Raw genomic sequence first — 15,396 nt, 5'->3', positions numbered from 1 at the left:
AGATAGTGCCGGTTTGATCTTTACATGCTATTTGTTTGTAACCTACCTTGTCTCATCATCTAAGAGCAGCTCGCATCAGTTTTTCCAGACAGGTTTCTCTCATAGGGCTTGTATATCTTAAAAATACCCAGCCTTGAAGAACTCCCAGATTAGACAATAACTACAGCTGACTAAAGAAGAAGTGGGAGAAAAAAAGGAGCTGATTTATCATTTTCAGCCTTGGGCATCAAGGAGAGGATACTTATGGTGGCAGGAAGTAGACTGCTTATCAGAAGAGATCTGTGGGGTCCAGCACATTTTCCTGTGTCACTGGTGAAGGGGTGCAACATGACAAAGCACAGGGATAAGAGCCACCAACTGTATCTCAGAGAACCAACATACATGGCACAGAAAACAATGCTCCGGCAAGTGTGAACGCAGCATCTGTGCTTGTCTATGTGTGTATGCACCCCCCCCCCCACTTGCCCCTGTTCTTGCACACACTGGCAGAGAACAAAGGTTCGTCTCGCTCCTAACTGACTTGCTTCTCTTGTCTCCTCCAGGGTTATTATTACCTGTACCGGGGCAGTCGAGCCTGCGGCATGAATACGATGTGCACCTCTGCCTTGGTGCTTTAGGTGCCTCTCTGCCTCCTCCGTGTCAGAATCCTGTCCTCTGCCGACTCTCCTCATGGGAACTGGGGCATCTCCCCTGATCTGGTTACCCCAGCAACAGGTTTCCTGCTACTTTTCCAAAAGGGGCCTGGTGCACACTGGGAAAATCTTGGCTCTCCTCCCACCACACCCCGAGATGTGCCAGCCACGGTTCACATGCAGAGATGAGGGGGTTACATTTCTCATGGTGCAGAGCCTTAATCCCTCCTGGGCAGTTGAGGGGCCTGGCAAAACTGGTATTAGGTAAAAAACAAGAGGCTTCCTTCCCCCCTGCCCAGCTGCAGCAGATTCATTTCTGGTGTGCATGTGAAGGGTGACTTGACGTATGGAAGGAAGGAAGCACATGGATGCTTATCTGCATATATATGGTGAATGGGACTTCTCCTTTGCGAGCAGCAGGCCTTCAGCTGGTCTCATGTTCTGCCTCTTCCTCATTTCTGTTGTATTTATTTGAAGGCAGAAATATTTGAGACTTGACTGAAGAGAATCTAGTTCAGTAGTCCCCACTAAATCAAAGTCTTCAGTACTATTGCTTCATACTTGGGAGGCCCCCGGCTCAGCAGTAGGGCTCATTCTTTGCACACAGCTCCTCCCAGGCATCTCCACTTCTGAGGATTTTATGTATTAGGGCACGGAAAGACTTTGGCCCCAGTCTTTGCAGAGCCTCTCAGTAGATAATACTGGGCTAGATGGACTTCACATCTAGCTCTGCATGAAGCTCCATGCCTCCTAAAATCTAGCTTGGCTGCTCTGAGAACCTCACCTGGTCCTCTGTACTGCCTGACTTGATAAGAGTCCACGTTCTTGCTGTGTAAATGGGGTGGAAGTGAATATTCCTTCATTTATAGAGTTGAAGGGGGCCAAATTCCGGCATCACTTTGTTCGGTACCCAACACTACACTACTCTGTGTAGAGACGGCAAAGGGGACCTGTTAATTTCTCATGTTTTCTCCCCTCCCCAATTGTCTCTTTTTCCGGACTGAAGCACTGAAAGGCAGGCTCCCCTATACTGTCATTAAGGGGGTAGTCCTGTTTCCGTTAGGTCAGACCAATATGGTCTTTGGAAAGACTGGATGAAAAGGTCATAGGAACGTGGAGACTCCGTTTCTGCCGTTGGCTGCTCTTCCTCATGCACTGGAAAACATTGCCTCTAGTATTAAGAGTCCAACCTCTTCCTGTCTCCCTTCTCCCAATCATATTTCTTTCCACATGTGCTCTGCAAGCCCAGTATATTAACATGCATTTGGCAGCAGGCGGGTCAGTAAGGAACTGTATGAGTATTAGAGTTGGGAGGTTCCTCACTCGTATCTGGTTGGTCTTCATTGTGGCCAATCCCGAGCACTGCTTCGGCTGCAGCGGTGCATGCTTCTGCACATGCACCCCATGCTTGATGTGTCTGTTTTTTTAACATAAACATGGCTCCACTGGACTGGGTTTTTTTAAGTGACTGCACTAACTCTTCTGTTTCTCAAAAAAAAAAAGTATTATGGAAACTACATGTTATAAAGAGTGGATATAAAGTGTTTCCTGCCTCCATCTTTGCTTAGGTTTAGAGAGAAAGATCTCTGCTTCATCTGATATCCCTTCAAAGGTTGAAGCCTGTTACTTTAAAAAAAAATCTCTAAGTGATCTTGGTGCTAAAGTGGCTGGGGTCTTGGACTAGTAAGAGGACTGTTTTGAAAGACTCGCTGTCCGATGCTGTGGATCTAGTCTCTTTAGAGCCATGGCACTTGGTCTTCCGTTGTTCCACTTTAATAAAGGTTGATGTCATGATGAACTTGCCTTGTGTGTATGTGGTGTTATGTAACGTGAGGCCTCTTGAGTGTGAGGTGGGGGGCGTCTGCGCTATTACTTGGCTTACTGAACCTGGGCTTGTGATCTTCCGTCACCCAACTACAGCAGCGTGCTTCATACCCTGAGCAATGGTTGTTGCATGGGCAACCTAAGAACATAAGACAAGCCATGTTGGATCAGGCCAGTGGCCCATCCAGTCTAACACTCCATGTCACACGGTGGCCAAAACAGGTGCCATCAGGAAGTCCACCAGTGGGGCCAGGACACTAGAAGCCTTTCCACTGTTGCCCCTCCCAAGCACCAAGAATACAGAACATCACTTGCCCCAGACAGAGAGTTCCATCTCTGGTTCATGATGAAGCTTTATTCATTGTGCTTCCCAATAGCTCTTTTCTGCAGGTAGCCAAAGTCACTTAGAGGTGTTTACCTTGTGTGTAAACTGTCATCACATCACTGCTAACTTTGGGGGACCCCACTGGGTTTTCAAGGCAAGAGACTAACAGGCGTTTTGCCATTGCCTGCCTCTGTGTCAGGAGCCTGGATTTCCTTGGTGGTCTCTCATCCAAGCACTAACCACGGCTGGCCCTGCTTAGCTTCCGAGATCTGATGAGGTCAGGCCAGCCCGAAACCATCCAGCTCAGACTTTAAACACTTAAAGTTTACCTTAGATCTGATTAATGCAGGACAGAAGATAGTTCTGAATTAAGCTAGCTGCCAGCCTCTGGCTACAGACACTTAAAATGAGTGATGATGGGTTGCACAATCCTCCCATTGCACAATCGTCCCATCAATTTAAGTATTTTAATATTTTATGGGAATGCAATACAATAAACCTATAATAAAAAGTAATATGTAATCCCTCAGTGTATTAAGCCAGCAGCCTCAAAATTTTGCCGTCGGCTTCAGAATGACCATGGGTGTTGCAGAGCCAAACAGGAAGGGGATTAGATGATCCAGATTGGCATAACTGCCACGCGTCTTGTTTTTTTGCTTTAGGTGTCATCTGTTGAAGGAGAAACTCATCCAAAAAATAAAGCTAGGCTCTCTCGGCTTGGCTTCGCGAACGAAGATTTAAGAAGGGTGCAATAGTCCACGTCTGCTGCAGGCTCGCTGGTGGCTGATAAGACCAATGCGGGACAGGCAGGTCCGGCCACAGTGGCTGCAGGGAAAAGTCTGATTTAGGGTTGGTGCTGTAGCAGTGCGATTCTTCCTCAATCTCCTTTTGTCCTCAAGACCAGCTATGCGTGCATTCTCAAAGGAAGAGACAGCCTGGTGGATGGTGTGCCTCCATGCTTTGCGATCTGAGGCTAGGTCAGACCACTGGTGATGGTTGATGCGACAGGTGCCAAGGGATTTCTTCAAGGAGTCCTTGTACCTCTTCTTTGGTGCCCCTCTATTTCGATGGCCGGTGGAGAGTTCGCCATACAGGGCAATCTTGGGAATGCGGTGGTTTTCCATCCTAGAAATATGCCCTGCCCAGCGCAGCTGCATCTTCAGCAGCAGTGCCTCGATGCTGGTAACCTCCGCCCGCTTGAGGACTTCAGTGTTGGTCACAAAGTCACTCCAGTGTATGTTGAGGATGGTGCGAAGGCAGCGCTGATGAAAGCGCTCGAGGAGTCGCAGATGATGACGGTATAAAACCCACGATTCGGAGCCGTAGATGAGGGTTGTCATCACAACCACTTTGTAAACATTGATCTTTGTGCCTTTTTTCAGATGCTTGTTGCTCCACACTCTTTTGTGCAGTCGGCCAAATGCACGGTTTGCCTTTGCCAGCCTGTTGTCAATCTCCTTGTCGATCTTGGCATCTGAGGAGATGATGCACCCCAGGTAGCTGAACTGCTGGACTGTCTTCAGAACTGATTCACCCACAGTGATGCAGGGAGGCTATGAAATTCGAACAAACCCTGTTCAGGGCCTCAGATCCAGTTTGGTGTAGTGGTTAAGTGTGTGGACTCTTATCTGGGAGAACCGGGTTTGATCCCCTACTCCTCCACTTGCAGCTGCTGGAATGGCCTTGGGTTAGCCATAGCTCTGGCAGAGGTTGTCCTTGAACCTCTGCTGCTGTGAGATCTCAGCCCCACCCACCTTACAGGGTGTTTGTTGTGGGAGGAGAAGATATAGGAGATTGTAAGTCACTCAGTCTCTGATTCAGAGAGGAGGGCGGGGTATAAATCTACAGTCTTCTCTCCACCACCACCAACCCCCCTCCCTGCCCCCCGCCCAAAGCTATTTGTGCTGAAGGCGATGGTTGACTGTGATGGGCATAATTCACCCAAGAACAAAGCTAGGGACCTAACATTGGACCCACAGTCTTCTGAATGATTTTGGGAACTTCTGTGCCTAAGTAATGGGTTTTAAATTTTGGTATTTTTGATTCTATGGTGGGGTTTGATGATGGCAGGAATCTCATTAAGAAGCCATAGATTCCATCTTCCAAAGCAGCCATTTTCCTCCAGGGGAAGTTGGGGGACTGATCTCTATCTGTAGTGATTCCAGGACATTCCCAGGCCCCACTCAGATGTTGGCAACTCACATTCCAGGTTCAGTTCTCAGTATCCCTGATTAAAAGGTTCTTTAGATGGTGGGAAAGACTTCTGCTTGGGATCCTGAAAAGCCCCTACTGGTCAGTGATTTTGATAGATTGAAGGTTTGTCTCGGTAGAAAGCAGCAGCTTCATATGTGCCCTAAGTAATCAGTATTTTAAAAACCCATTTAGGTGTCTTTTTTGTTTTGTTTTTGCACCCTATAAACATGACCTAATCCCAAAAAAAGATGTGCTCATCATCATAGGGAACTGGAATGCCAAAGTAGGAAGTCAAAAGGTAACTGGAACAATGGGCAAGTTTGGCCTTGAAGAACAAAATGAAGCTGGGCAAAGGCTAATAGAGTCTTGTCAAGAGGACAAGCTGGTCACAGCAAACTCTTCCAACAACCTAAAAGGTGACTCTATACATGGACATCACCTATTGGGCAACACAGAAATCAGAGCATGACGTCCAGTAGAAGAAAAAGATGTCCACTTTCCTCTGAAAAAAAATTCCAAAATGTGTTATGTTTTCTTCAAAAGCATGCTTCTCTTCCACCAGCCTGTGTGTCTCATACAGATTTGAGGGCAACACCTTCGTACCCCTAAGCCAAAAGAAATTAGAACAGACAGCTTTATTCAGGGTAAAAGCTTTCGTGTATGCACACGTGTGCACTCGGAAGCTTATACCCTGAATAAAACTTTTGTTAGTTTTAACGGTGCCACTGGACTCAAACGTCGTTCTGCTGCTTCAGACCAACACGGTCACCCACCTTTAAAAGAAAAATCAAGTTATACCAATCCTGAGCAGAGAATGAATGCTCCAGGCTCCAGTAGTAGCTGCTGAATAATTCACTTTCGAAAAATGATTAGCAACCTATCAATAACAACGGCGACTCAAACAAGTGATGAGAAATCCGCTGCATCTTGTATCACAAACAGGACTGCAATACGGGCGGAAAGAGTCTACGATGGGCACTTAGGTCTTAGGGAAACCTTTAGAGCGTTACACCCGGAAGTTGATTCTATGGGAACGGAAGTAGGAAGTGTCTGTATCCCATGCTTCGGGGAGAAGGAGACGGTGCAAGTTCCCGAGCAGGTATTCGCGAAGGAAGGGTCTTGGCAGAATAGGGTAGAGGAGCTGAAGAGGAACAGGATTGAAAAATACACAGATTGTGCAGAAATGCTGGCCTCACTTTGCGAAAATCTGTAATAGAGTGATAGAACTCCGGGTTGGGAATTTTGTGGAGATTTAGGAACCGAATTTGGGGAGAGGGAAGGTGCTAAGCAGGGATGTAATGCCATAAAGTCCACCCTCGGAAGCTGCTGTTTTCTTCAGGGGAGTTGTTATCTGTAGCCCGAGGATCAGTTGCAATTACAAGAGAACACCAGGTATTCCCTGGAGGTTGGCAGCCAGTGGGCTAATAACAGCTGGCCTTCCTTACAGAGATATTGTAAGGAGTATATATTAATATCTTTTAATCCTGCGGCTTAAAGCAAGACATGTATGCTTTGTAGGTTCAGGACAAGTAAAGTAAAGTGATTGTTTTTAAATAACATTTTGTGCGAACGGCCTGCAGAATTAATTGCCACAAGCTGGGATAATAGCCATGAGTTTAGGCTGATGATAGATTATCACTGACTGTTCACCTTGATAGCTATATGGACCTCCATGTACATAGAAAGTCTTTAACTCTGATTTCCTGATGCTGTGGACAAACAACCAAGAGTACTGAGTTCCTTGCTTGGGAGCTTCCCTCAGAAGTGGAGTGCTGGACTATGACTAAGTGAGTCCTTGGCCTGATCCAGTAAAGTGACCTATTGTTAGAAATTATAGCAAACTAACTGAAATGCTCAGGAGGTTGCAGCTGTGTTGCTAGGAAAGACAAAAACATTTGGGTTTTTTTCCAAAAGAGACAGTGACCTGGCTGTGGTGATAAGAAATTTCCTAAATCACATGCTTCCTCTCTCACCCTGCCTCCCAATCTTTCAGCTCTTTCCAACTTTTGAATGTCCCAGGGAGTGAAATCAACACTGGATCCACAGCCCCTGAACTCCGATGACCTTGGCTGTCCCTGGAAACAGGTCTGCTTTCCTGAGACCTCATTTCTTACAGGAAGACAAGTCAAAACTGACTAATCCTCCTTCTCTTTATAACAGCTAGTAGACAGAGAGCTCTCTGCCGTCACTGAAGTGGAGCCTTTGGTCTCTTTTCCCTTCAAGGAAAGAGGCAGCCGGTTCTCCCTCAGCATGCCCTTGTTATTTTATTGTAGTTACGTTTATAACCTGCCTTTCTTACTGAGACTGAAGGTGGATTATGCATTTTAAGTCAATGTGATCAACAAAATGGGATGTCCAATAAGCAACACCTACAGTATTACATTTGGATAAGGAGATAAAGAGGTGGGTGGTATTAGAGTTTTGGTGAGAGTCAGCTTCCAAAGTACAAATGATTTACCCTTTGCGCAGAGATTGAATGGTGGGATAGGATTGTGCCCTGTGCAGCTCTAGCTGAACTCTGGAGATCAGTATCTAGTTCCCAATGACCAAAGAATTATGCAATAATAGATATGCCCCATGTCCTAACCCCTGGGCAGCATTCCTTCCCCTCCAGTTGCCATTTGGACTTATAAAGGGTCTCTGTTGCTGCTCCCTTAATTCTTCTGACTTGTTACTTGCAGCCTCCCAAAGCACAAGAACATCCGGCAAGGTGTTTCTCACCTCACGCAGTAAGCAGGGAATCCATTCCTCAGGGCTAACTGAGCAGCATGTCCCAAGCCACAAAGCGCAAGCATGTGGTGAAAGAAGTCTTGGAGGAGTACGTGGTGCCTTCAGAGCGGCAGCAGATCGTCCGGGTGAGAATGGTGTGCTCTGCCTGGGCTGGCTGTGGCTTTCTTTACTTCAGACATGGGTAGCCTTTGTGTTCTGTGTGGCCATAGGCTCATTTAACAGTCTTGGGTCTACTTCTGTTTTGGCTGCAGATGGATGATTACAACAGATTTGAGCTAGTGAATGTAGCCAGGCCCAAGACAGGACCCCTTTGAGAGAAGTGTGATCATTCTGGTGTTTGTAGAGTGCTTGGGAGCCTTGCTTTGCTAGGTGGGTAGCCAGGTTAGTCTGTAGTAGCTGAACAAAATATGAGTGCAGTAGCACCTTGAACACCAACACAGTTTTCCAGAATATAAACTTTTGTGAGTCAGCTCACAGTGTCAGTTACAAAGGATGACTTTAATATTAGTATATATTATTGCTAAAGCTCAGTATGAACTTGGGCTAAAAACAACAGCTGGGTTCTAATGTACAAAGTGAAAAAAAAGAGCAAGGACATGGTAGGTCTACTGCAAAGACAGAAAGTGAAATTGTAACATGGGCAGCCAAACTGTGGCTTGGGAACCACATGTGGCTCTTTCACAAATATTATGTGGCTCTTGAAGCACCCACCACCCCATCAGCTGGCTTAGAGAAGGCATTTGTCTCTTTAAAACACTTCTCCAAGCCAAGTTAACCAGTGACTTGGAGAATGTATTTAAAGTTAAAGTAGCTTTCTTTACACCCCTCCCTTCTGTCTAGCAGCTCTCAAACATCTGACATTCATATTTTGCGGCTATCAAACATTTGGCATTCTGTGTGGCTTTTACATTAAGCAATTATTTCTTTTTCTGGAAAAATTGCTACCTTGCTGGATCAGGGAAGTGTTGTAGACATTGTTTATTTTAATTTCAGTAAGGGGTTTGATAAAGTTCCACATACTGTTCTTGTTGACAAGTTGGTAAAAGTGGTTTGGATCCTATAGTGGAATGCCTCAAGGATCTGTCCTGGAACCTGTTTTGTTCTTTATAAGTGATTTGGATGAAGGAATGCTTATTAAATTTGCAGATGATACTAAATTGGGAAGGGTCACAAATACAGTAGAAGACAGAGTCAGAATATAGGATGATTTATTTTTTTTATGATCTTGACAGGCTGGAAAACTGGGCTAAAACCAATAAAATGATTTTTAACGGATAAATGTAAAGTTCTGCATTTAGGTAGGACAAATCAAATGCATAGGATGGGAGAGACTTGGCAGTAGTATTTGTGAAAGGGATCTAGGGATCTTAGAGGACCATACACTGAACATGAGTTAGTGTGATGTGGTAGCTAAAGAGGCATAGTCAGTTTTGGGTAGTATCAACAGAGGTATACTGTCCAGATCACTTGAAGTGATGGTATTGTTTTACTCTGCTCTTGTTAGACCTCACCTAGAGTATTGTGTTCAGTTTTGGGCACCACAATTTAAAAATAATATAGACAAGCTGAAATGGGTCCAGAGGAGCCATGGCGAGGGGTCTGGAGACCAAGACCTATGAGGAAAGGTTGAAGGAGCTAGGTATGCTTAGACTGGAGAAAAAACTACTGAGGTGATATGATCTGATATGATCACCATCTTCAAGTACTTGACGGGCTGTCATATAGAGAATGGTGCAAAATTGTTTCCTGTTGCCCCAGAATGTTGAACCAGAACCAATGGGTTGAAATTAAATCAAAAGGGGCTAAACATTAAGAACTTCCTCACAGAGTGGTTCCTCAGTGGAACAGGCTTCCTTGGGAGGTATTGGGCTTTCCTTTCTTGGAGGTTTTTAAACAAAGGATTGATGGCCATCTGACAGCAATGTTGATTCTGTGAATTAGGCAGATCATGAGAAGGAGGGCAGGAAGGGTTACATCAGTGCTTGTGGCCCTTTCTTACACTCCCAGGAAAATGCCGATTGCCACTCTGGGGATCAATCAGCAATTTTTGTCCAAGCCAGATGGAGGTTTGCCATTTTCTGGGCATGGAGCAGGGGTCACTGGGGATGTATGTGTGTGGGAAAGGTATTTGTGAAGTTCCTGCATTCTGCAGGGGGTTGGACTAGATGACCCTGGAAGTCCTTTCCAACTCTGATCCTACGAGGTGGGTCAAATGAAGAGCAAAGGGGCAAGGGGAGACAGGGATGTTTTTCTGTTGTCTCTAAGGAAATTCTTGAGAGCTCCCAAAAGCTGATGGTGAAGGTCATGGGACCTGTGTGGAGAACAGCCCTTTCTGCTCACTCGTCATTAGATCCAGCCCTTTGTAATTATTATTATACCACATAGCTGTTTTTAGCTGCAGTGCTCCCTGTGCATCACCCTATACAACAACCCTTTAAGGTAAGTCACCATCTGTCATTCCTTCTGAGGAGTAGAACCCGAGAGAACACAGCTTGCCCAAAATCACCTTTAGGATGTTCATGGCAGAGAGTTCAAAACAGGGCTTTCTAACTTTGGCAGCTAGTTTCTTTGCTACTGTACTGCACTGGCTCTTATAGACATGTTCTCCTTTGTTCCCCCCCCCCCTCCAGGTGCTGGGGACTCCAGGCAATAACCTGCATGAGGTGGAGACGCCAGAAGGGGCAAGGTTCCTTGTGAGCATGCCCACCAAATTCCGCAAGAACATTTGGATCAAGAGAGGTTGGTGTGGGACTCTGCTGTGGGGGGACAGGGACAAAAAGTTCTGTTTCTTAACCTCGCTGTTCCCCCTTTCTCAGGTGACTTCCTGCTGGTGGACCCCATAGAAGAAGGGGAGAAAGTAAAAGCAGAAATCAGCTTTGTGCTGTACAAGGATCACATTTGCTATCTGAAGAAGGAAGGATACTGGTAAATGCGGACCCATCCGTTTTCTCCTCTAGGACTAACCCAAAGCTTGAAGGAAAGGGAATTTTAAGTCAGACAGCACCACACCTGTGTCTCTAGTCAAATTTGGAGCCCCCCTTCTTATGACTGTTGCTATTGCAGAGCAGGAAAAGAGCTTCTATCCTTGTTAGCTGATTCTGGCCTTCCTCAATAACTGGGGTAATCTTCTTTAAATTGTGAGTGACCCATCTCAGTTGCAGAGGTTCCAGTTCTGACTTGCCTTGTAGCTTTGGCTGATCTTGCAAACCCTACCTAGTATGGCCCAAAACTTTTGCCTTTTCTCTAAATCAAGTTGATTATATTTTGCCCTGTACCTATGCATCCTGACTCTCCTTTTTGCAACACCCCTCTCACTGGGATATAAGGGGTCTCCATTTCTACTGAAGAAGGGAACTTTGACTTTTGAAAATTTATACCAGGGAAATCTTAACAGGTCTTTTAAGGTGCTACTGGACTCAGATATTGCAGTATTTCTCACCTTCTCTCCCATTTTCTAAAAAATTCTGCAGGCCTACTGCCTTCTTAACTGAAGCTTCAGGAACTCAGAGCAGTGCTAAAGACAGGTAAGTTTTGGACCAAGGTTGGGTTGGGGGCAAGGAGATGTCTTCAGTCCTCTGTAATGGCCAGAAGCTGGTGGTGGATGTCATGGCTTCCAAAAGGGAGCAGGGGTAACCTACTAGGGATACAAGTGGAGCTGATCTTGGGTTGCTGACCTTTGGTCACTTTAAGTACATGAGCCCAGGAGCTGGAGGCCTTCAGGCAAGAGAAGCAGGGTCTTGGCAGCCAGCAGTCCCACTTAACGCTATGGTTTTCCATTGGAATCCTTCAAAACAAGCAGCTTTTAAAAAAGGCTCTCCCATCTTAACAGATGCTGCCATTATGCAAAATGGTTTTAACTGTCCCCAACAGGGAAGAAACACAAAGCCCCCCACGTTCTGCAGGGGAAGACGACTCTGAGGATGATGACAGCGACTTGTTTGTGAACACAAACCGTGTGAATTACAGCTACGTGGAGAGCGAGGACAGCAGCGATTCAGAGGACGACGAGAAGTAACTGGGTTACTCTCTGGCAGCAGAGACCAGGCCAGACCTTTGGATGTCCCCACCTCTTCCTGTGGACTGTTGGACTTTCTTTTTTTTTTTGTGGCATTCTTCCTGGAAGGCCAAGTGGTGCTGGAACTTTTGACTAGCTGTTGTGGACAGAGTGTGCACTCTACAAAGCTGGGCAGCCTTTTCAATAGCGAAAGCCCCCTCCTCCGAGAGTCCTTTAATCTTGTCTAGACTGGATGCTTTTGCTATATAGTCCGAAGTTCACTTCTCCTGTCTCCTTTTTGCCTTATTTAATAAAATGGGGTCTAGCCCAAGAAGCGGTCAGTTTGCTGTGTGGAGATGAGAGCGGGTGACTGAAACAATCACAGCCTTCAAGCAGCATTAACCACTCTAAAAGACCAACTGCAAACTACGTGGCCATTCCTAAAGGCAGGTTTGGGGGGGATTATATAAGAGGTAGTATTTTAAATCTGAAGTTCTTTGGGGTGGAGGCGCAAAGGAGTTTTATACTTTACCTTTTAAAAATCAGCCTGCAACATATACATACCCCTTTCATGTGAGGATGATAACCACCCCAATGTTTTTACCAATACTTGCTTCTTTGGTTGCTGGTGACAGAAATTTAGCACAGACAGGAGTTAATTGGTGTTCATCATCTGCAGGGAATGAGGCGATGGCAGTATTTGATAGCTAAATTAAAACAAGACTAGGAATAAGGCCTGTTGTGAAGAAAAATATGGGCTCTAGAAAGAGGCTCTTGGGTGAGTGCCCCCCTTGCCATCTTCCCACCCACCCAATTGAAGGCATTCCCTCTCCCCATCTCAAGGGGCATTGATCTCTGCCATTTGGAGAGCAGTTGTAATTCTGAATGATCTCCAGCTGCCACCTGGAGATTGGCAAGTGAGTCCCCAGGGGAAAATGGCATTGTACCTGACAGGTTTCACACTCTCCAGGCCCCACTCCTTAAATTTCCAGGAAATTTCTAACTGGGAGTTGGAAACCTTATCTCTGACTTCAGGTTTCCATCACCTCCCCCCTCCCTGCAGTCTCTACATAGGCAAAATACAGTTTTTCTTCACAGTGTGGGGGGCAAGGCAGCTTACATCTTTCTCTTCTCCCCAGTTTGATCTACACAACAACCCTGTGAGGTGGATTAGACCCAGAAGTGTATGACTGGTCTGAAATCACTCAGTCAGCACTGGACCTGCAGGGCTTGCAAAAAAACCCTCCTCGCTTGGAGTGTGATTTTGTGCTTCACATCAGTCCTGTTAAGCTGGCATTGCCAAAATGGCACGGGGTTCTGCTGAGGGAATGTACTAAAATGGGATTGCCCATTGGAAACAATGGGAGAGACCTGAAAGCCCACTGGAGATAATGGGAGCCGGGAGTGCCAACTCACTTGCATGGGCTCAATTTAAATACATCACAGCACAAAATAGTTGCAATGAAAATACAAAATCAACTGTAAATTAATGTCTCTGGGTGTAGACAAAGTGGTCTGGGGGTGGAATAACAGGTCCCAGAGTGGAAAGATGGCCCCAGAAGTAAAATCAGTGCTTTGGGACTGGAATGACAGCCCTCCCAAATGGAACGGCAGCCCATTGGCTCTAGGAGTGAAATGACAGCCTCTGGGAGTAGCAGAAGTGCTGGGTTTGTACTGCCAGGGTGGCCCTAGATCTACTGAGCAAATTGCACTGATTGTGCTGGGTTTGCAAAAAGGCCCTCTCTAGAAAGAGGCTCTGGGAGAGTGCCTTCCATTGTTGCTATCTTCCCATCCACCCACCCAAGTGAAGTCATTCACTCCCCCCCTTGGTTTCTTCCCACTCCCCATCCTAATACCACCCACCCAAAACACTTATTCCTCAACTACCCTGCACCCTTGGCATGCCACTACCCCAGCCATGACATTCACTAACCCACCCCCAACTCTTGGTATTCACTCACCCCCCACCCTTGTCTTCCCACTCACCCAATTTAAGGCATTCACTCCCCCCCCCCTCCCAGCAATGCTGATCTCTGCCAACTGGAGAGCAGTTGTAATTCTGAGTTATCTCCAGCCATTACCTGGATTGGCAACACTGATTCCCCAGGGGGAAATTATATTGTACCTGTATGAAGTCCCACCCTTTCTGAAACCCCACCCCTTAAATATTCAGGAATTTCCCAACCTGGAATTGGCAACCCTATCTCCTTCCTTTATCTGCCCCTCTGACTTCAGCTTTCCATCGCCTTCCCCCTCTCTACAGCCTCTACATAGGCTTTCTTTCTCCACAGTGGGAGTGGGGGGACCAAGGCAGCTTACATCATTCTCCTTTCACAACCCCATGAGGCAGATTAGACTGGAAGTTTGTGACTGGTCCAAATTACCCAGCTCCCACAGCAAGAACCTGGGTCTGGCAGGCCCCACTCTGAAGCCCTGACTTCTCTGCCCTCCTTAGACTCCACCACAGAACCTGGAACTGGCAGCCATAGTCGGGACTGGCCCCAATGAGTTCTGCCTCAGAGACTTTTCAGACTAACAATTTCTCTCTGACAATGTTGTTGGCCTTAAGCACAGGACTTCAATCTTTCTCTCTGTATTTGGTCTGTTGACACAGGACACCATTTCCCCCCCTTTTCAAAGGAGTTCTCAGGCAATCAAAGGAAGCCTTGCTCTGACTTGTCTCCCTCCCTCCCTCCCTCCCTCCGTCACTCTAGGTTAGGGTTTCTTTCTCTGCTCTGTGAATCAGTGCAACAGGCGGTTAGAACATAAGAGAAGCCATGTTGGACTGGATGGGCCATTGGCCTGATCCAACACTCTGTCACACAGTGGCCAAAAAACCCCCAAGTGCCATCAAGAGGTCCAACAGTGGAGCCAGGACACTAGAAGCCTCCCCACTGTTCCCCCACTAAGCACCAAGAATACAGAGCATCACTGCCCCAGCCAGAGTTCCAACAATAAGCTGTGGCTAATAGCTCAGCCAATGGGAGCAGAGTAGGGAGACCCAATAACTGCCAGAACTAAGGTTGGTTGCATTTCACTGAGAGAATCAGCTTTGCTGGCTAGCAACAGCCACTCAGGCAGGAGAGAGGAGCAGGCTGCCACTGGCATGCAAATACTCTTGATTGATAGTTTGACAGGCCAAAGGTTGGTGCAGTGCAGTCCCACCCAATGAGGGAACTGGGATTTCCCAACGTGAAAACGGTTTTATGTCTATAGAATAAGATTACAGTAGGCCATGCACTACTATCTAGGTCAAAAAGCATTAGATGACTAATGCATTTGCTGTAATCTCTTCACCAGTGGGGGAAAACCCCACCAAATTTGGCATTGTTGTTGTTCAGTCGCACAGTCAAGTCCGACTCTTTGTGACCCCATGGACAAACTCACACCAGGCCCTCCTGTCTTCCACCATCCTCCAAAGTCTGCTCAAATTCGTGTTTGTTACATCAGTAACACCATCCAGCCATCTCATCTTTTGCCGTCCCCTTCTTTGCCTTCTGTCTTTCCTAGCATCAGGATCTTCTTCAGGGAGTGCTCCCTTCTCATTTGGTGGCCAAAATATTTGAGCTTCAACTTCAGCATCTGACCTTCCAGGGAACAGTCTGGGTTGATTTCCCTTAGGACTGACTGATTTGATCTTCTTGCGGTCCAAGGGACTCTCAAGAATCTTCTCCAGCACCACATCTCAAAAGCATCTA

General features: G+C 46.5%; 1 protein-coding gene across 2 annotated transcripts; it reads left to right on the top strand.

Annotated features, from left to right (window-relative positions):
* Positions 1-5,936: 5,936 nt before the first annotated feature.
* On the top strand, positions 5,937-12,029 carry EIF1AD (eukaryotic translation initiation factor 1A domain containing). Of its 2 annotated transcripts, none has more exons than XM_060253562.1 (6): positions 5,937-6,073; positions 6,968-7,059; positions 10,335-10,443; positions 10,521-10,629; positions 11,175-11,228; positions 11,575-12,029. In XM_060253562.1, exons 2-6 carry the CDS (start codon positions 6,985-6,987, stop codon positions 11,717-11,719), a joined length of 492 nt encoding a protein of 163 aa, XP_060109545.1. In that variant the 5' UTR covers positions 5,937-6,073; positions 6,968-6,984; the 3' UTR covers positions 11,720-12,029. The 2 variants fall into 2 exon arrangements, with proteins under 2 accessions (XP_060109545.1, XP_060109544.1); XM_060253561.1 differs by lacking the exon at positions 5,937-6,073 and adding an exon at positions 7,656-7,829 and having other exon boundaries at positions 6,965-7,059.
* The last annotated feature ends 3,367 nt before the right edge of the window (positions 12,030-15,396 follow it).

This window comes from Heteronotia binoei, chromosome 1, assembly GCF_032191835.1.
Source record: "Heteronotia binoei isolate CCM8104 ecotype False Entrance Well chromosome 1, APGP_CSIRO_Hbin_v1, whole genome shotgun sequence".
Lineage (NCBI taxonomy): Eukaryota > Metazoa > Chordata > Lepidosauria > Squamata > Gekkonidae > Heteronotia > Heteronotia binoei.
The sequence above is the reverse complement of the archived record's forward strand: the minus strand, read 5'-3'. Positions and strand labels throughout refer to the sequence as shown.